This window comes from Plecotus auritus, assembly GCF_963455305.1.
Source record: "Plecotus auritus genome assembly, chromosome: 7".
In the NCBI taxonomy this organism is placed as follows: Eukaryota; Metazoa; Chordata; class Mammalia; order Chiroptera; family Vespertilionidae; genus Plecotus; species Plecotus auritus.
Window position 1 is genome coordinate 86,511,198 of NC_137774.1, and position 21,934 is coordinate 86,533,131.

Below are 21,934 nucleotides of genomic sequence, written 5' to 3' on the forward strand. Positions count from 1 at the left end.
AAGTGGCTTTCAGGCAATGATCTTTTGCATTAAAACCCTTGAAGGCCCTCTCTCCCAGTCTCCCACTAAATTCCTTCCTAAATGCCCAGATAGGACACCATGTTAGACTCTGACACTTTGAAAAAATATGAACCTGTGCCAGGACTTATGCTGGGGTCCCTGATGCAGAAGCGGGGACGGTACAACGTGGAGGTTAATATCAGGGTTCCAAGCTGATATGTGCTGCGTGGCCTTGAATTTGTTGCTTTTAACCTCTTTTTGCCTAAGTTTTCTCATGGTAAATGTGGAAGGGCAGAACCTGTTCATAGTGTTGGGATAAAATCAAACAAGATAATAAAATGCAAAGCCCTTAACTCAGTGTCTGGTGTAAAACAATTGTTAAATACATATCTCCTCTTTCTTTTATTATTAGTCTTTTAAATGAGTAAGAAAGACCTCTAGAGGTTGACCTGAGATGCAACAACTAGATCAGAGAGAGCAATGCAGATTTCACTTTGCCTATAGGTACCAGGCAGCCGTGTCACTCCCCTGCCAGGAAATGCTGGGGTGGGGGGAGAGAGCGTTCCAGACAGGCCCATGCATGACCCAGTCTCCTGAAATGCAGCAAAAGCACAAGCAGATTGCTGGGTTTGGAATCCGAGCTCTGCTTGTTGCATGAGCTTCAGCAGGCTACTGAACCTCTCTGTGCCTCAGTTTTCTCATCTATAAAATGGGCTGCTGAAAGACTTAAATGAACTAATGTAAAGAAATTTCTTTACACAGTGCCCAGCACAATGTGAATGAGTGCTTAGTAAATGTTAGATATTTCGAGTATCATCAGGCTTCCCAGACCTTACCTCAGCCTGGGAATGGTTTTCCTACAAGGGACTTAGTGAAAAACCTCTGTCTGAGATTCCATTTCTCTCAGTTCTCCTGAGATGATGGAGTGAGGGGATGGGGCTGTTGAGCTAGTATTCTGGGACCAGGATTGATAGCTTGTAGGGCGTTTCCAGTTCTGTTTGTTAAAACTGCAAACTGCTGAAGAGAGCTTTTCCTCACATGAAATCTGAATAGAACCTTGTGCTGTCAAATTGTGCAGTAGCAAGAGGAGCCCTTACTTATGGAAGGTCTACAGAAAATGTGCTGTGTACACACATCCTCAGGAGTCAGAGCTGAGGAAGTCCCGAGAGAGATACAGAAAGATGGGGACCCTCCCTGATTATTTCTCCTGCAGGAATCCCCCTTTGCTGGATGATAGTTAAACAGGAGCGGTGGAATCATATTTTCACCAATAAAAAAATCTGATCTTCCAAATGTCCTCTGCTAAGTAGCTGGAAGCAAATCTTCCATGAACTAGACCTCTTCTCCCAGTAGCAGAAAGTCTGCACCAAGCCACCTGTTCTGCTGCACTGCAGTTGGCACTGCCCACAGGATCCTGAGCACCCGGCCCCCAGCTCTTCCCCTCTGGCCAAGGATTGAGTCATAAAAGAGCAGTTAGCCAGCTCCAGGATAGTTTTGAAGCATTGTGTCTGCTTGTCAGCTTTGGGTTTGGTGTTCTCAGCCAAGGGCATCCTCTGTGAGCATTCCTTGGTGATTTGACCAGAGTTCCATGTGGGCCCTTGAAATGCACCAATTGCATGCTGCTTTACTCCCATCACCCTGGGGGGAGATTTCGGAGCGGTGGGTGGCCTCTCCTCCTACATGGAAAGTGGACTGTTCAAAGACAATCCCATTTTCCTGGCAATGAGAAGCAGGTGTTTTGCCATGTCCTATGGACCACTCCCCTACAAGGCTCCCAATTGAGAGACAGTAGTGCCCATCACACCATGGCCAGGAGCTTGAGTGACCAAACCTGATAGACATATTTTAGTTAAGGTCTCATGATTCATGCTCTTGAAACGCTAAGCCTTTATGAACTATTAGACCTCATCATGGGTGACAGAGAGTTGGAATAATGTTGGTCCACTGCTAATGAGCTCAGGGAAGGACAACCATAGTATTTGGGACATCTTCTAGTCCAGTGCTTCTCGACCTTCTTCTTTTTTAAATAGCCACCCCACCCCCAGGAGCCTTAGGACATTTGTTTCCATTGTTGCCCTACCCCCATGAAATTCTGATAGAAAGATATACTGTCTCTCTCTTTATGTACTGTGGTCCCAGGAGGGCCACAAACCATTATAATATCTAAGATATTTTTTTGTCCTCTAAGAATCACTTTAGTAAGGGAGATAGTGTCTCTATTGAGAATGGATATTTTAGTCTGAGACTCTTTGACCCTCCAGTCCCACCTATAATAACAGGGGTGTTTTGGGGTGAGCAGAAATAGAGGAAACCAAATATGAGATGGGTTGACTCCATAAAAAATGCCATGGCCTTGAGTCTACAGGAACTAAGCAGGGCTGTTGAGGGCAGGACACTATGGACATCACTCATTCAAGGGGTCACCAGGAGTCAGAGCCAACTCAATGGCATGTAACACAACACAGAGGGTTAGTGCATGTGCATAACAAGCGTGTCTGTCTGGAACGTGGAGCCACATAGAGCCAGCTCAGTGTGAATTTTAGGAAGACTTGGCATTCTCTTTCCCAGCTTCCAATTTTCCACTTTCACAAATACTAGATGATTATCTTTAGGCAAGCATCTTGGTCTGCATGTAAGATAATTTCCCTGTTTTCTTTTTTATTATTATTAAAAAGTAAAGTTATTATGTTAAAAAGAACTAGCATGTTACAGCACCTTAAATACTGCCAGTCAATATCCAATATTCAGATAAGTGTACTGGGAATGCAGAAGAGAGCCTGGCTCTTCCCTGGACCTCCGCCAGGCTTGAGCAGTATTCTTTTTACAAGTATTCTCTAATTTGAAAGGCAAGGTGGCAACACATTGTTGCTTGCATTAGCTTTCTTATGGTGATCAATGAGGGTGAAATTTTAGATCCCTTTATCTTATTGAAGGTTGAGAGATAAATCAGTTTCCTCTCAGTAGCCCACTGACTGCCCCACCCCATTTGGTGGCTAAATCTGTTCTTTCCTATTGACTTCTCATGCCTCCTATATCTTCTAGAAAGTCTTATCTGAATTATTGACAGCTTGATGATGACATCTGCTTGGATTTTTGAAATAGGTTTTGAATGAAGGCTCGGTAAAGGCAATTGCATTCTGGGGGTGGATCAATGTCTGCACTTTGGCAAATTGTGTGCAGACACCTAGGCTATCTTCATCGTTGGGAGCCAAGATGTGGTGAGCTCTTGGTGGAGACTCTCTCTTGGACAATACTTTCAAGGTATCGTCCAAGCCTCAGTGACTCATTAGGAATGCCACACTGATAAGTCATTGAGGCTTGGGCAATACCTTGAAGGTCAGCTTTTGTCTGCCTTGGCTCAAGTTTACCTTTTGGTCAGTAGCAGCTCAGGCTTAAAAGATCCAATGGATACTGAACTGAGCAAAGGAAGATCAAGCAAGAGACAGCATCTGTTCATTCCATAAGCACATACTAAGGGCCCACCACGGTGTTGAACGTACAAAGAAGTTTCAGAGTAGGTCAGGGACTCACAATCCAGGTGGGAGACAGGCATGCAAATCAGTGACTGAGATACAGGTGGTAAGTTCTGTAAAGGATGTACATTAAGTTAGTAGGAGAGATGGAAGAAAGTTTGGCCAACTCTGTCTAGTGAGATGAGGAAAGGTCAGGAAGAAAATGAAAAGAAACTGTGATATTTAAGCTCCATCTTAGAGCACTTACGGTGTTCATCAGGTAAACCAGTGGGGGAAAGCATCCCGGATGTACGGAGGCCTGAAGCTCTGAAAGAGCAGGGCATTTTGTGCAGAGGTGGGGAGCAAAAGGTGGCAATAGGGGTAATGGGACTTGAATGCTACCCTGAGGTGGTTTCCTTATTTTCAAAGATGAATTGATTTATGAAGCATGATCAGATGTGTTTAAGGGAAGTAAACTTGGAATTGTTTGGAGGAAAGTGAGGAGTTGAGAGTGTGAGGTCAGAAAGCAATTCTAATAACATTATAATGATAACTAGGAAGTTGAATCCTTGGAATCACTTTCCCACCATAGTCTTTGGAAAGGGATTAGCAGTTGGATTAACAAGAAAAATAAAACAGCCACAGATATCTAAGAGGTGAATTCAATAAAACGTGATGACTAAATGTATTTGTGAGTGACAAAGATGAAGGGAGAGATATGAATGAAGCTGCAATTTTTATCATCTATAGTTGGGCAATTTGAGGTGCTGGTAGAGCATTTAGATAGAAATACTGACAAGTAATTAGGGATATGTGGTATTGGATGTACTAATAATTACCAATAATTTATTGTGTTTCTTTTGGTATTTGAAGAATGTTGCACAGCTTTCAGTAATGCCACTAGTTATTTATTGAGGTCATGCTAAAGAGGAAAATATGAAGATGTTTATTTCATTGGGTACAATAGGTCAATTTCAACTACTTTTCCATTTATATTTATATCTTCTCCTTCCAGGAGATGGCCAAGTGGATTTTGATGAATTCATGACAATTCTTGGCCCGAAACTGGTGTCTTCAGAAGGCCGTGATGGTTTTCTTGGAAACACAATAGATAGCATATTCTGGCAGGTGAGTAAGAAATTTTTTAAAGATTTACTTTGACAGTAAACATGTATCTAGATAAATTTTTGATGTTGTGTTCTTGAGCTTTTTAGCACATGAAGATCTCTTCCAGGCTGGACTGACATGCATTCCTTGTAGTCTAAACTGAAGTACATACTAGGTCCTCTGAACAAAGAATCAAAACTATGCTCATTTAAGGCTGGGAGGAGTGAAATATATCCCTATTGTTTTCTTTTATCAAAAAGAGTTTTACATTTTGGAGAAATGAGATTTCTCTACTTCTGATTCACAAAATATTTTTCCTTGGGACATTTAAAAAGGACATATCAATATTATCTGAGTCCAGTTCTGTGCCTGGTTCAGGAGACCCTTGCTGAGAGGATGTCATGGTTCTCTTGTGTGTTGGGATCTTATCAACAATCTTGTCCTTAATAGAACAGGATGGTTTTACCTAAGGATTATGTTCAGTGCTTCTCAATTTGCTCCTATTTCTGTCTTGTAAAATCTCTTAGGAAATTCCAGATATCTACCTTTGAATTACTAATGTGCTTTGAATAATTAATCTTACAATATGATTATTATTTCAAGATTATGGAATTTGAGGAATGAATTATCAATGATTATATTAAAAATAATTTGACAAGTTAAATTGATTTATTGATTAGACATGTAAAACATCATTCAAACATAGCATGGTTTCTTTAATTTCTTGAAGGGTTTTTTTTTTTTTTTTCATACCAAAGATATTTCTGTAACCTAGGTAAGGATTGTAGTTGACATGTATTTTTTTTTATCGGATTCTATTACCGGTCTTGCATATAACCAACAAGTAGTAAGGACATGTCACATGCACTATAGTCTAACAGTCACTGTGGATTTTACAAAAAGATGTTTAAGACACAGTCCTGGCTATTTAAGAATTTGGTTGGGGAAGCACAGTTAAGAAAGAGGAAATAGCCCAGCTGGTGTGGCTCAGTACTTAAGCATCGACCCAATGCCTGAGAGGTCGCTGGTTTGATCCCCAGACTGGGCACTTGCCTGGGTTGTGGGCACCATCCTCAGTGGAGGCCATGCAGGAGGCAATGAGTAGATGTTTCTTTCTCACTGATGTTTCTCTCTCTTTTCATATCTCTCTAAAAACCAATGAAAACATATTTTTAAAAAAGAAAGAGAAAAAAAGAAGTTATTAACTGGTGTTATGATTACTAGACTGTAATCTCCTTGAAGCCCAGAACTTCACTGTTGTTGCCCCCTTGGCACTTGGCATATTGCACACAGCAGGCCCTCATTAACAATTTTCTTTGAATTGGAGGAATAGAAGTTCAAGAAAGGAGACAAATGTGGTCTTGAAGGGTCAGGTAAAGCTTAAGGAAATGGGGGTCCTTGTTTCAAACTTTGAAATATGAGGGGGATGAAGGGAGCAAAGAAAGAAAAGAGCACATTTCAGGCTTGTCAGGATGAGAGTTTGCAAAGGGTGGAGGCGCTGAGCACAGTCCATCATTGAGCATAACAAAGGTATAGTTTAAAGGGAAAGACCTCAGGACCACTGTCAGGATGGATTTAGGTCCTGAGGAAAGAAGATCTGAGATGACTCCAAGGTTCCCAGCTGGCTTTTATTGCCAGAAATAAGATCATGGAGAAAAGGAGTCTTTGTGGAATTCTAAATTGGACATGTTGAGTGTAAGGTGAGGCTCAGATAACCAAGAGGAGGAAAGTCTATGCACAGCTGAAATCAGGGATGGATCACAGGCAAGAGACCAGGGCTGGAAACCCTGGGATTCATCAGAGCTGGTGGCAGAGCTCAGCAGGGGAAGATGCAGGGATGAAGATGAGCAGAGACACAGGGCCAGTTCCTAGAGAATCCAGGGCCAGGGACAGTGATATGGGGCCTCTGATATCTACTCTGCTCAGACACACCGGGAGAACACTGTCTCCTCAAACTGTGGTCATGATCAACCCTGACTCTTTCTAGAGAAGGACCTCCATGACCCTACTCACCTCGTGATGAGAATATTTCACGTGTAACCCTTCAGGTATGACTCCATACTTGGAAGGGCAGACAGGTAGAGTTCTCTGACAGAAATAAAAAGAAACACACAGGAGGCTGAGAAATAGTGTCCCACCTGGCCATCTTTCAACCCATGCAGGTCCACTCTGGGTGAGTATCGGGAGTTCTCTCCCTGGTGCCCCTGCTTCTCTGCTCTCCTTTATTCCCGTTTTCTACCTTTTGCCTCTGCCTTCAGGGCCCACTCCAGCCAAGGAGAATGCTGCAAGGCTTTCCCAGCTCTAGCCTTCTTCTTGGCCCCCAACCTGGAGGGGAAGGACCTGCAGGTACTTAGAGCCTCACATCTTCCTGGTTCTTCATAGCAGAACTTCTATACAGTGAGGAAATGTTTCTCTTATAATAGCTTGATGGCCTCTACCATAATTTGGATGGGCTATTTATTATGTTCACAAAGCCTCTGTGCTTTTATCTCATCAAAGACTCTCCTCCTCACCTATGGTGGTAAATGGGATGGGGAAATGAGAGAAAAGGAGAAATTGCATTCTGGAATATTTAAACGAATTTGGGAATGCACGGATTTGTGGCTGTGGCTTTCCTCCCTTGCTCTTGCTCACTCAGCTCAGAATTATATGACTAGCAAAAGATAACAGACACATCAATCAATTCTCAGTAGTCAGCTGTGTTCTCCCCGCCCCCGCCATCTGTCCATTCAGAGACAGAGTGAAAAATAGTACTTAAAACATCCAAAGCATCTGGTTCTTCCTGGAAAAAAAGTTCATATTTTCAGCGCTTGAGTGATTTGGTGATTTTTCAGGTTTAAAAGAAAGTTGTGTGTACATGTGTGTATATGCATTTGTACATGTGTATGTTTGCTTGGCACAGTGGTTGAGGATGGTATGGAAGAAGAGAAGCAGGAAGGCAGGTTACTGCACTGGATATCCATATAAGGAGATACCAATATTCTGAAAGAAGAAGGCCATCCATTTAAGACACGCTGACAAGGCTTCCCACCAGGGACAAAGTCAGTTTCCTGCATTAATAGACTTAATGGTACACCTGGCAGGGTGCATTAATGATGCATTTGCTTCATAATACATTACACCAAATGCTAGTGACGTAAAATGACACTTAATACTTACTATCTCACACGGTTTCTGTGGGTCAGGAATTTGAAAGCAGCTCAGCTGGGTGTTTCTGGCTCAGGGTCTCTCATGAGGTTGCAATCAAGATGCTGGCCGGGGCTGTGATCATCTGAAGGTTTGACTGGGATGGAGGATGTGCTTTAGGCTCCCTCATGTTGATGGCATGGTGATGCTGGCTGTTGGCAGGAGAACTCAGGTCCTTGCCACAAGGACGCCTCCTCAGTGCTGCTTGAGTGTCCTTGTGACATGGCAGCTGGTTTCCCGCAAGACAACTGATCCAGGAAAGGACAAGGCAGAAGCTATGATGTTTTTGTATGACCTAGCTTTAAAAGTCAAACTCCATAATTTTTGCAAAATTCTTTTGGTTACATAGGTCATCCCCAGACAGGGTAGGAGGACAAACTCTGAGGCAAGGATCATTGGGGCCCTGCTGGAGGCTGGCTACCACAGGGTAAAGACTCTATAATTGGGCTTTAGCTTCTGATCCAACATTGCTGCCATAGCCTCCCATTTTCCCCCAGACTTTGGTTTCTTCCTATCTTAGAAGAGACCTGTGACCAGGGCTGTTTTCTGTATTCTGAGAAGTGATCCTACCAGGCACTGGGCTCATTTTGCTAATCAAATCTGTTTCCAGTGCTCCCCCCTTGTTGGATTTCTAGCCTACAGTGCCAAGATAAAAATAAAATAGGATTCTGCAAAAGCAGCTATTTGTCAGTTGGTGCTAATTCCAAAAGCGTGAGCCCCTGGCTCTTTGCAGGAAATTGGTAGCAATGAAGACAGAATGTAATTGGCTACTAAAGCAGCCTCGTCCCTAAGGAAGATCGTCTGAGGGCCATGCCCCAGAGTCTCTCTCCATCCTCCCAGGGTGTTCAACCCTTGGCGTGTGAGTCTCACAGATCTCTGGGCAACCACTTTGGACTCTAAATGTCCTGAACCTCTGTTGGCCACATGCAAGCTGGTTGTTACCATAGCTGGTTTACCCCACAGCTGTGTGCAATGTCTAAGACACTGTAAGTGACCTTAACATTAAAGTGTGTGGGACACCCATCCCCAGATTTGGTCCAGACCAGGGCCTGATTGTCACACTGGCTTCTCCAATAGCAGACCTGCTCAGCATCCTTTCCAGCTGACCACTCCTCCCCATCTGGTGGAATAATACACACAAGGCGTAGTGTATTTTATTCTTCATTCATCACGTTTTTGTGTGTTTTCTGTAACTGCAGTGATGTACTGGGGAGGGAATGTGAAATTGTGTTTGGAGCCAGCATTAGGACTTGATATATGTTGATGGTGGAGAGGAGGGAATGGTGGGGAGTAAAAGGACCCGGGACTCTGGATGGGGGAGTGGCTTTCATGCTCAGTGCTTCAGGTTAATTGTCACTGCTGAGAAGTGGGGTCCTCAGAGTCGCTGTTGTTCCACCATTCATTCTCACCGTACACCGTGAGTCCACTTGTACCCAACAATGAGAGTCTTTGATACAGTAGATGCCCCAAGTGGCAGAGGAGAGCTCTTCTGTGGCATCCCAAGGTTCACCCGAGTCACCACAGTAGCCCTTACAGGGTCTCCTCTTTAACCTCCACCCCTGCAACACTGTTCTGCACTGAGTGTGCAGACAGTGCACAATGAGAAGGAGAATGACAAGGATCATGGGAAATCAGACAGCTCTGCCAATCCAGGGGTCAGCCGACACTCTGTTAAACTCTTCTCCCTCTGAAGGAAGAGAAATGAGTCCACACTTAGCGAGGGGAGCTGAGCTATCTCTGTGTCTTTCTGTGGGTGCTGGAAGGAGCGAGTAAAACCCCCAGGCCACAGTGACTCTGGAAATCATCGAATGGGTGCTCTAGCACTGGGCTCCTTTGCTCACATTTTTATCTTATCCACAGGCAAACATCATTCATTACTAGTAAAACTTCGCTGCTTTAGAGGTTTTGTTTTAAGGAATGAAACACATTAATATTTACACAAATGGATCTGCTGACTGGATGGCGCTGGGTGTATGGGACTGCGTCTGGGACTGGAGGTCAAGAAACAAGGAACTCATGCTGGCTTCTTGGTCTTTATGTGTGTGCTGGAGAGCGTTGCCTAAATGTCCTGAGCCTTTGCTGGCCATATGCAAGCTGGTTGTCACCATAGCTGGCTTACCCCACAGCTGTGTGCAATGTCCAAGGCACTGTAAGTGACCTTAACATTAAAGTGTGTGGGACACCCATCCCCAGATTTGGTCCAGACCAGGGCCTGCTTGTCACACTGACTTCTCCAACAGCAGACCGGCACAGGATCCTTTCCAGCTGCCCACTCCTCCCCATCTGGCGGGATAATACACAGCAGGTGTAGTGAAATACCCAGAGCTGCTCCCAGGCTTGTCCTCTGTCCCTCCACCCAGAATTCTTGCTGTGGTCTCATGTCTTCCCTGGCTTTCCATTTCTGCTATGGTTCTCGACTTTTGATTTCTGTCCCATAAGGATTTGTAGGCGCTGGTCCCCAGGCCATGGCTGAGATGGGCGAGGAGCTGGACTTAAAATTCTTAACTCCTCGTCAGTTGAGAGCATTTGATGTTCCATGTTCATGATGTATGAGAGAAACACTACATGAAGCTACAGGCACAGTGTAATCCATATCTGTTTTGCATAAAAAGGACTGGAGAGAAATATGTCAGAACATCAGTGATTTTTCATGTGTGGTAGGATGATGAGTGATCATATCTCTCTGTATTTCCCAAAATCTTGACAAGGGGCATGTGTTACTTCTATAATCAGAAAAAGAAAAATGCAGTCCCCAGCCAGTTAGGTATCTATGAAATATCTATAATTTTTTCATCTGTAAAACTGGTTGATTACCTGTCTGATGAGGTTGGCTATTGATAAAACTTGCAGGGAAAGCAAATTTTTAAAAAAGACAGAAGAAATCATGTTTATCTCTTTGAGGCATTTATTTGTTGCTTGGGGCCAAGACAGAGAAAATACCACCTTTAGTTTTTTTTTTTTTTAAGGATAACTCACGTTCCAGGAGGAGGTCTCTCCTCACAGCAGATCTGGCACCAACCAGATTGTTCTCCCCTCAATATTTTGCCAATGTGCCACTCTATCAGAGTTTTAGATCCAGAGCTGCTGCTCCTCAGTTCTTAATCATCTAATGGAACCTCAACAGCTGTTAGCAGAGATGCCCATCATGAGGCCTGTTTGATTGACAGCCAGTGCTTGAATCCACAGAGCGTTTACTGCATTTGAAATATGGAGGGTGGGAAGCATTAGTGTTGGCAGTGGGTCTCCAAGTGCAGTTCCTGAACCAGCAGCAGAATCACCTGGGACTTGTTAGAAATACAAATGCCAGCCCACCCCGAAACACTGAATGAGAAACTCCAGAGGTGGGCCCAGCAGTGTGGGTTCCCCTAAGCCAGTGGTTCTCACCCTTTCTAATGCCGCGGCCCTGTAATACAGTTCCTCATGTTGTGGTGACCCCCAACCATAAAATTATTTTCGTTGCTACTTCATAACTGTAATTTTGCGACTGTTAATGAATCGTAATGTAAATATCTGTGTTTTCCGATGGTCTTAGGCGACCCTGCTAGCGGTTCTCAACCTGTGGGTCGCGACCTACAGGTTGAGAACTGCTGCTGTAGAGATATTGCAGGTACCATTCCAGACCACTGTAATAAAGCTAAAGCTAGTATCACAATAAAGCCAGCTGTAATTTTGTTGCCAGTGGAGGGTCTTGAGTTCAGTTTGTAAAAAGCTCAACATTTGTCCTGGCCAGTGTGGCTCAGTTGGTTGGAGCATCGTCCAGTGCACCGAAGGGTTGCGGGTTCATTCCCGATTAGGGCACATACCCAGGTTGTGGTTTCAATCCCTGGCCAGGGTGCGTACAGGAGGGTTGGGGTAAGTACATCAATGTTTCTCTCTCTCTCTCTCTCTCTCTCTCTCTCTCTCTCTCTCTCTCTCATCAGTAAAAACATATCCTCACATAAGAATTAAAAATAACCCCACAACGTCTGTGGCGTGCAATAAAGCAAAGCACAATAAAACGAGGAGGAATGCCTGTATAAATTTTAACTGTTTCTAAAAGGGTGGAAATTACATGCCAATAAGTAATTTTCTAATTTGGAAATGTCTCTCTAAGCATTAAAGTAATGGAAGAACTCATAAATAAAAACCATTAAATAATCAAAGTAAAAGACTGTTTCGAAACTAACCAACAGGAAAAACATGGCCATTGATAGACTGAAGCATATGTGAAGAGCATTTCTGAAGCAACATCGAAACCTCTTAACATGACAACAGAGAAATGGGATAAGGAACAGCATGCAATTAATGCATCTTTCAGTAAACATATTAAAGCAGTTGAACCTCACTGGAAATCTAAGAAATGTCAATTAAAATAGTAATTGGATAACATTTTCCTGCTATCAGATTAGAAAAGAATAAGACATATGATAATACTCAGTGCTGTCAAGAGTCAGATAAAATGTGCAAACTGGTAGAAATGTAAATTATAAAACTTTTTGGAAAGCTACCTGGAGATACTTTGCCCCAACTTTTCAAATGTTTCAACCCGATAATTAAAAATAATTCTATGTTCAGGACTTTATGATTTGAAATTACTCAGAGAGGTAGAAAATACAGTTACAAAGATGGGATATTGTACAGTTATTAAAAGTACCATTTTCCCTTTGCAGTCTGTAGAGATTGACTTTCCAGCATAATTACATTGCTGTTCTACATCTATTCTATTTCCTTTTATATTCACGGAGAGACAAAAACTGGAGAAAATGTAATAATGCTGACAATACTAATTATTATTGGTTGGCATAAAGGTGAATGTAATTTTTTCTTAATCTTTCTTTTTATTTTCTGGACTTTCTACAGTGAGACCAGATGATCTACTCTGTTATTATTCAATGAAATTAGCAACATCTCAAATTAACAAAATCACATTCTAAAGCAGCTGTTTTCAGTGGCAAAAAATGGTGATTAGAGTTTCTCATACATATGCTCATCGCTGTGGTCAACCAAGCACAAAGTTGATCTGAGAATATAAGAGGATATAATCAAAATGGCAGCCCCAGCCACCAGGAGGCAAGAGACGCTTTGGAGGCTTCTGAGTGACAGCTGCCTACCCAGAGCTGCTGTGGGAGCTGCAGGGCACACACGCTGGCTGCAGTGCCCCACATGTCAATCACCTTATGTCCAATTAGTATGCTGAAAGCACACATGTTAGGAGAACATCTGAATTGATTTTTATAATCAGAAACAAATACATGTAATTTTTAAAATCCCTTTTAAATAATTTCATGACTGCTTCCTGTGTCCAGGGTTAGGATGTACTGACAGGTGACCTCAGCCCAGAAGAGGAAAAAGTCACTGGTTCCATTATCAGGGAAGCCTGGCACCAGTGGCTTAATCCGCATATCCAATTGAATCTTCCCAAGTGTTATGTGAAGTTATTTTCTTTCTTTCGTCTACTTAAACTCAGGGGTCCAACCCACATTCTGCATACTATGTGTACACGACTCTCAGGAAAGCACAGAGTTTTCATCCAAAGTAACTTAAAGAAAGGGGACAGGAGGAAGAGGAAAGATGGTTGAACTGATTCTATCAAGGACAGAATCTTGCATTAAAGTTCAGGGGAGCAGAGAAAGGAGCAAGGGAGGCATGAAAGCTGTAGGGACGTCCTGAGGTCAGACAGACACATCCTCTGAAACCCACAACACGCAGCACCCAAAGGCAGGCTTCTGAAGGGGACAGGGGTCTCCTGGGCTTCAGGGGTGGTGGTGTGGAGACACTTAAAGAAAACACATTTTATTGAGTTATGATTGACATGTAAAAAGCTGTACATATTTAACGTATACAACTCCATGAGTTCGGGAATAAGTATACACTCGTGAAACCATCGCCACCATTAAGTCTATACACACATCCATCTCCTCCCAAAGTGTCCTTTCCTCTCTGTATTATTATTATTCCTATTATTGTTGTTATTATTTTGTATGTGTGATAAGATCCACCCTCCTAATAAATTAAAAGTGCACCATACTGTGCACGGCTGGTGTGGCTCAGTGGTTGAGCATTGACCTATGAACCAGGAGGTCAGAGTTCGATTCCTGGTCAGGGCACATGCCCCAGTTGTGGGCTCGATCCCCAGTGTGGGGTGTGCAGGAGGCGGCCGATCAGTGACTCTCATCTTTGATGTTTCTCTCTCTCTCTCCCTCTCTATTCCTCTCTGAAATCAATCTATATACATAAAAAGCTAATATGCTAAGTGTCCCTCCTACTGACTGACCAGTTGCTCTGATGCACATTGACCACCAGGGGGCAGACGCTCAACACTGGAGCTGCCAAGCTGCAGTGACTTGGCAGTGGTGGTTCTCAGGTGACACACCCCGAAACCAGAGAGGAAGATTCCCGATTCCTTGCAGGGCCCGGCAATACCACCTTTGGCCGTGGGTTATGTTGTTGCTGGGGCACTGTTGCCCCGAATCTGGTTTACTGCACACTTGCTTTTGCATTCCACACCCTGTACGACAGCAACTTTGCAGAGTGCCCTCTTGCACTCCGGGACCCCTCAGGGGATGTTGGAGAGCCAGTTTCGGCCTGATCCCAGCAGGTCAGGCCGAGGGACCCCACCTGCTGGAGGGACCCCTCTCACTCTGCATACACTGGGGCGGGACTGCGGGAGGTTGGGTGCAAGACGTGTCTGGCCCTTCTCACCCCACCAGCCACCTTCTAATTAATTTCCTTTCAATGTGCATGAATCTGTGCACCTGGTCACTAGTAAAAATATATTAAGAAAAAAATAAAATGGACCATACTGTTAGCTCCAGACACTGTGCTATGTGGACCTCAAGAGCTGACGTCACTGGCTGTCCATAGTAAAGACTAACGTGGACAGCCATGTTCCCAGCTTTTAAACCTGAGGGTGTTGTGGCTCTGAAGAAAGAGTGAATTGACAGTTAGGGATGAGCCCTCAGGTCCCATCAAGACAAAGAGTTTGGATGACGGTTGTAGTAGCAGTACTCATCAGAGTGTTTTCGGTGATGGAGTGGCATGTGATTTATATGCAAACGACACCACTGCCACTGTGTGGAAGGAGTGTAGGGAGCAAGAGTGGAAATGGGGATTTGGGGAACTATTTCAAGAGTTAGGCGGACAGCTGACGTCTCTCTAACACCAGGGTGGGAGCAGCTGAGGTAACGAGAAGGGACAGGTATAGCTTTATTTTGGAGGTAGAGCTGTTCATTAAATAAAATTGTGGTCTTTTCATTATGTATCTCCATCATTACCATTGATACCTACAAGTAGCCTTATTGGCCCATCCACTATTTTTGCCTTGAATGCTCCTTTTCGGATTTTAATACTAAGCATATCTCATCTTTTTAATTGACTTTACTGGGTATATACTTACCTATTCTTCTCCTTTAAAAATTTCTACTTTTGTAGATGCCCCTCTCTTTCTACAAATCATAGTGTCAGATTTGTTTTATAAGCCAGTCTGACAGAATTTGTCTTTTAATAGTGTGGTTTAGTATATCGGAAATCCTTTTGTAACTGGTATTTGTTCACAGTTCAATAGTTCTATTTTTTTTTTTCTGGTTTTAAGCTTTGTCCTTTGTTTTCTGTCTTTTGCTATACTGATTGTTTTGTATGCTTTATCTTCTAAATTAAATACAAATATAGCTCTTCTCTAATCCTTTTACTGATTTTTTACTTTTATGAAACATGTATTTAGAATTATATTTGTCTGAATTATTAAAGTCAAACAATAAATGACTTCTTACTTTTCTTGAAAGGATACTTGATTTTTATTTGTTATCTTCTTTCACTTCCCAATTTCTGTTAATTCAATCTGGTATTATATATACTGTTGTTTTTTTAAGGTTTGTCAAAAGGGTTGTAAGATTCGCATGCAGTTTTAAGAAACAATTCAGAAAGAGCCCATGTACATTCCACCCAATTTCCTCCAATGGTAACACATGCAAACGCCATAATACAATATATAAATGGGATTTTGACATTGATAAATCCACCGATATCCTTCGCATTTCCCTGATTTACTGTACTCACATGTGTGTGTGCATGTGTCCTGCCATACAATTTTATTGTATGTGTAGGTTTGCATCTCCACCACCACCATCAAGGTGGTGAACACTTCCATCACACCTCACACCTTCACCCCGCCCCTCACTGCTGCCAACCACTAAGCTGTTTTCCATTTTTAAAACTTTGTCATTTCAAAAATTTTATATAAATGGAATCATACAGTATGTAACCTTTGGGGATTGACTTTTTTTCCCCCACTCAGCATAATATCCCTGAGATTCATTCATTCATTCAAGTTGCTGCATAGCAATAGTTTGCTCTGTTCAAGTTGTATATGAATAATAATATATCATGGTATCGATGTGCCACAGTTTATTTAACCATTCGCCTGTGAGTACGAGCTGTTTCAAGTGTTTGGCTGTTATGAATAAAACTTCTATGAACAATTGTGTGCAGGTCTTTTTTATTTTATAAGAAACTGCCCACCTGTTTTCCAGAAAGGCGGTATTATTTCACATTTTTACCAGCAATGTGTGAGTGATCCAGTTCTTCCCTATCCTCTCCAGCTTTGGTGTCGTCATTCTTTTTATCTCAGCCATCCTGATAGGTGTGCAGTGATGTTTCATTGTTTAATTTGCATTCCCCTGATGGCCAGTCTTTCCCAGGGCTTATTTACCATCTCTATCTTCTTCTGTTCATGTCTTTTGTTCATATTCTAATTGGATAGTTGTTTTTGTTTTGTTTTGTTTTACTGTTGTGATTTGATAATTCTTTATACATTCTAGATACTATTCCTTTGTTAGATATGTTGTTTGCAAATACCTCCTCCCATAAATAGTTCATCTTTTCATCCTCTTTATATAGGCTTTGGCAGAGCCAAAGTTTTTCATTTTGATGAGATCCACTTCATCAATTTTCCCACTACAGACCATGCTTTTGGTGTCAAGTCTAAGAACTATTTGCCTAGTACTAAATCACAAAGATTTTCTCTTGTGTGTTTTTCAAAAAGGTATTACACTTTTACATATATGTCTCATATTGAGTAAACTTTTGTAGGAGGTGTATGGTTTAAGTCACAGTTTATTTTTTGCCTTTTGATGTCTACTTGCTTCGGCATTGTTTGTTGAAAAGGCTCTCTTTTGTCCAATGAGTTGCTTTGACAACTTTGTCAATTGAGCATTTTTCTGTGGGTTAAACTCTGGGCCCCTGTTTGCTCCATTGGTCTGGGTGTCTGTCTATCCCTCTGCCAAGAGCACGCTGTTTTTGATTACTGTAACTATATTGTACGCCTTCATATCAAGTAAACAATTCCTCCAACTTTATTCTTTCATATCAAGATTGTTTTAGCTATTCTAGGCTCTGTGTTTTTCTATATAAATTCTAGAATAAGCTAATCTATGACTACCAAAACTTTGCTAGAATTTTGATAAGAATTACACTAAACATATAGATGAATTTGGGGAGAATTGAGGTCTTTATGTCGAGTCTGCCAGTCCATGACCACAGTATGTCTCTCCATTTACTTTAGTCCCTTTGATTTCTTTCATCCACAAATGTGTAACTTTTCAACAAACTATTCTGCACTTGTTCTGACAAGTGTACACCTAGGAATTCCATCTTCTCTGGAACAAATGTAACATGTTCATGGGTAGTAAAAAGAAATGTGAGCTTGTTTCTTGGGATTATGATCTGCAAATAGAGACTGTTTTATTTCTTTCCTTCCAAACTGCATGTCTTTTAGTTTCTTACCTTATTAAGCTGGCTATAACCTCAGTAATATGTTGAATAGCAGTGATGAGAGTAAAGATTCTTGGCTTATTCCCAATCTCATGGTGAAAGCATTCAGTCTTTCACATTAAGTATGATGTTTGCTGTAGGATTTTTGTAGTTATTCTTTACCAAGTTCAGTTAATTCTCTCTTTATTCTTGTTGAAATTTTTTTTTTTTTAATATGAGTGATCTGTGTCAATTGATATGATTAAATGTTTTTTATTATTTAATAGTTTCCTTTGGTCTCAACAAAAGTCACATTGTTTTTATTACTAAAGATTATATCTAATGTTTACTAAAAAGTGATCATCTTTATTGCTAAAGAGTATATACTAATTTGAATATAATAAAGGTTTCTTAGCACAGAGCTTCTCAAACTTGTTTAAAAATGTGTTGATCACTTTTAAATTTACTTTTAATTACATTTGAAGTACAATATTATATTAGTTTCAGGTGTACAACATAGTGCTTCAACATTTACATACCTTACAAAGCCATCACCACAAGAAGTCTAGGAACCGTTTGTCACTGTGCATAGTTATTATGACACTAGAGGCCCGGTGCATGACATTCGTGCACTGGGGGGACAGGGGTCCTTCAGCCCGACCTGCACCCTTTAGCAGTCTGGTAGCCCTCAGGGAGTGGGCCTAAGCCTTCAGTCGGACATCCTTAGAGCTGCCCCAGAGGCAGGAGAGGCTCCCACTAGTGCCACTGCGCTTGCCAGTCATCAGCCCGGCTTGTGGCTGAGCTGCGCTCCTCCTGTGGGAGCGCACTGACCACCGGGGGGCAGCTCTTGTGTTGAGCATCTGTCCCCTGGTGGTCAGTGCACGTCATAGCGACCAGTTGTTCTGCCATTTGGTCGATTTGCTTATTACCCTTTTACTATATAGGATTAACTCTATTCCCTATGCTGTACTTTATATTCCGTGACTTATTTTATAACTAGATGTTATATAACTGGATGATATGGTGATTTTTTTTTTAAACTGTTGAACTTGCCTTGCATATCTGAAATTAATATGACTTGGTCAGGGTATATACTTTTTTTTTTTTAGATATTATTGGATTCAGCTTGCTAGTTACTTAGGATTCTTACATCTAAGTTCATCAGAGATAATTAGTCTGAAGTTGATTCTTTTTTGGTACCATTTATCTGATTTTGGTATCAGGTTTCATAAAGTCATTTGGGAAGTGCTTTCTATTTTATGGAAGAGATTGTGTAAAATCAGTGTTAATTCTTTTTTAAATGTTTGGTAGAATTCTCCACTGAAACTGTCAGGGCCTAGAGATTTATTTTCTCAGGAACTTTTGAATTATGAATTCAATTTCCTTAATGCTTCTAGCATAGTTCTATTTCATCTGTTTGAGGTTTTGACAGCTTGTGGTTTTTAAGGAATTGGTCCAATTCTTATGTTGTTACATTTATTAATGTAATGTTGTTTACAGTATTCCCTTCTATCTTTTAATGTTTGCAGAATTTATAGTGATATTCCCTATTTTAATCCTGATATTTGTGATGTCATCTCTTTTTATTTTTTGTCACTCTTCCTAGAGGCTTGCATATTTTATTCATTATTTTCAAAGTATCTGCTTTTTTGTTTCGTTTTTTTTTCTACAATTCCTGTTTCCAATTTCTACCAATTTCATTGACTTCCAATTTTTATTTTCTTTCTGTCTGCTTTGTTTTTTTTCCTGTTTTTGTTTCTCTCTCTTTTAAAAAAAATATTTTTATTGATTTAAGAGAGGATGTGAGAGGGAGAAAGAGATAGAAACATCAATGATGAGAGAGAGTCATTGATCAGCTCCTGCCTGCATGCCCCACTGTGGGGATTGAGCCCGCAATCCAGGCATGTGCCCTGACTAGGAATCAAACCGTGACGTCTTGGTTCATAGGTTGACACTCAAACACTGAGCTACACTGGCCTGGCTGTTTTTCCTCTTCTTTTTCTAGTTTTTTTCCTGTAAGAACTTATATTATTGGTTGATGTTATATTTTCACTTTATTCATTTCTCCATATTTTTATTAACTTTGAGTGGTCTCTTTTGATTCATGGGTTATTTAGAATTCCCTTGTTAAATTTTCAGATATTTAGAGACTTTTCTAATATCTTTCTGTTGCTGGTGTCTAGTTTGATTCCATTGCGATCAAAGAACACATTCTGATTTCAATTATTTAGATTTTTGAGGTTTAATACTCTCAGATAGAGTCTATCTTGGTGAACGTTCCATTAGAACTTTAAAAAGATGTACATTTCTCTGTTGGTGGGTGGAGTTTTCTGTGTATGTCAATTGAACTCTACTGGTTGATTGTACTGTTTTGATCCTCTATGCGCTTGCTGATTTTCTCTCTAGTAGTTTATCATTTGCTAGTGAGTGGTGGGGAGCATTGAAGTCCCCAACTATAATTGTGGATTTATTTCTCCTTTAGGTCCTAATCATTTTTGCCACATGTATTTTGAGGCTCTGTTTTTTGGTGTGTTCACATTTAAGGTCATAAATCCTCTTGCTGATCTGTTTGGTGAATTGATCCTTTTACTGTTATGTAATATCCTCCTTTGTCTCGTAATTTTCCAGCTCTTAAGATTACTTCATTGAATATTAATATAGCCACTCCTGCTTCTTAAAATTAATATATGCATGGTATACCTTTTCCTAACCTATCCATGTTGTATTGGAAGTGTTTCTTTGTAAACAGCATACAATTGTGTAGTGTTTTTTTATCCACTCTGTTGATCTGTTTTTTTTATTCACATACTTCGGCCATTTACATTTAAGTTAATTATTGAAGTGTATAAGTCTGCCATTTTATGTTTTCTGCTTGTTTCCTTTGGTTCTTATTCCTCTGTTATTCTTTTTTTTTTTTTTCTCTGTGTCTACGATGGGAGAACTTCTGTGCTGGAGACACTCCTCTGTTATTCTTGTTTTCCTGTGAGATAGTTGAACATTTTTAATTATCTCATCTTGATTTACTCATAGTATTTTTGAGTGTATCTCTTTGTATAGTTTCATAGTGGTTGCACTGGTGATTATGACATAACTTATGTGACATCACAGTCAACTGGTATCAACATTTTACCTGTTTGAGTGGAATGTAAAAAAACAGCATTTCCATTTAGGTCCTTTTACCTCCTACTTTTAAAATATCACTGCCTTGTGTATCACATGGTATTATGTGTTGTTGTTTTTTGCCTCAGTCATTATATATGATTTATAAAACTCATGAGGAAAAGGAAGTTTAATGTCTGTATCCACATTTCTACTCTTTCTGACATTCCCTCTTCTTTCTTGCTGCTCCAAGATTCTTTTATTATATCCTTTTTGTTTGAAGAACTTACTTTAGGCAGTCTTTAAGGATAAGTCTGAGAGTGATAAATTCTTTTCTTCGTTTGAGAATGTCTTGATTTCCCCGAGGATAATTTTGCCAGTTATATACGACAGAAAACAGTTCTCCCTTTTTCAGGATTTGAAAAATGTTGTGCCAGTTCCTTCAGGTCTCCACGATTTCAGATGAGCAGTGTGCTTTCATTTGAATTGTTGATCCACTATAGGTCACACATTGTTTCTCCATGGCTGCTTTCCAGGGTTGTTCTGAGTTTTTAATTATTTAAAGTTTAATTATGATACACTTTGAAATGGATGTATTTGGGTTTATACAGTTTGAGGTACGATTAATGTTTTGAATTACAGGTTTGTGTTTTTGGAAATTTTTGGTCATTACTTCTTCAAATATTCTTTCCCTACCACTTATGTCTCCTCTCCTGGGGCTCTGATGAGTGCTGGATCGTTTTATTGCCCCAAAGGTCCCTGCAGTTGTGTTATTTTTTAAAATCTATTTTCTTTCTGCTATCCATATTGAGTGAACTCTATTAATCTCTCCACAGGTTCACTGATTCTGACCTCTGTCATCTTTACTCTGCTATTCCTCCCAGCAGCTTGTTTTTTATTTCAGCCATTGTATTTTTCAGTTCTATAATTTCCATTTGTGTTTCCTATAACTTGCATTTCCTTGTTGAGATTTTTCTCATTTTTCATTTGTTTCAAGAGAAGTTATGAATGATTTTTTAAAAATTTATTTTTATTGATTTCAGAGAGGAAGGGAGAGGGAGAGATAGAAACATCTATGATGAGAGAATCATTGATTGGCTGCCTTCTGCATGCCCCACACTGGTGATCAAGCCTGCAACCCGGACATGTGTCCTTGGCTGGAATCGAACCTGGGACCCTTCAGTCAGCAGGCCAATGCTCTATCCACTAAACCAAACCTATAGGGCATGAATGATTTTTGAAAGATTTTTATGATGCCTTCTTTAAAATCCTTATCAGAAAATTTCAACATCTGATTCACCTCGGTGTTGCTATCCTTTTTCTTTTCTCATTCAAGTTGTGATTTTCTTGGTGTTTGATATGAT

General features: G+C 40.8%; 1 protein-coding gene across 7 annotated transcripts in view; it reads left to right on the plus strand.

Annotated features, from left to right (window-relative positions):
- The window catches only part of CALN1 (calneuron 1), a 440,008-nt gene that overhangs the window by 286,956 nt on the left and 131,118 nt on the right, over nucleotides 1–21,934 (plus strand). For all 7 annotated transcript variants that reach the window (XM_080679981.1, XM_080679983.1, XM_080679985.1 and 4 more), the window contains one exon: nucleotides 4,468–4,580. In XM_080679981.1, the coding sequence (XP_080536107.1) occupies nucleotides 4,468–4,580 (113 nt within the window). The remainder of the gene's footprint in view (nucleotides 1–4,467; nucleotides 4,581–21,934) is intronic.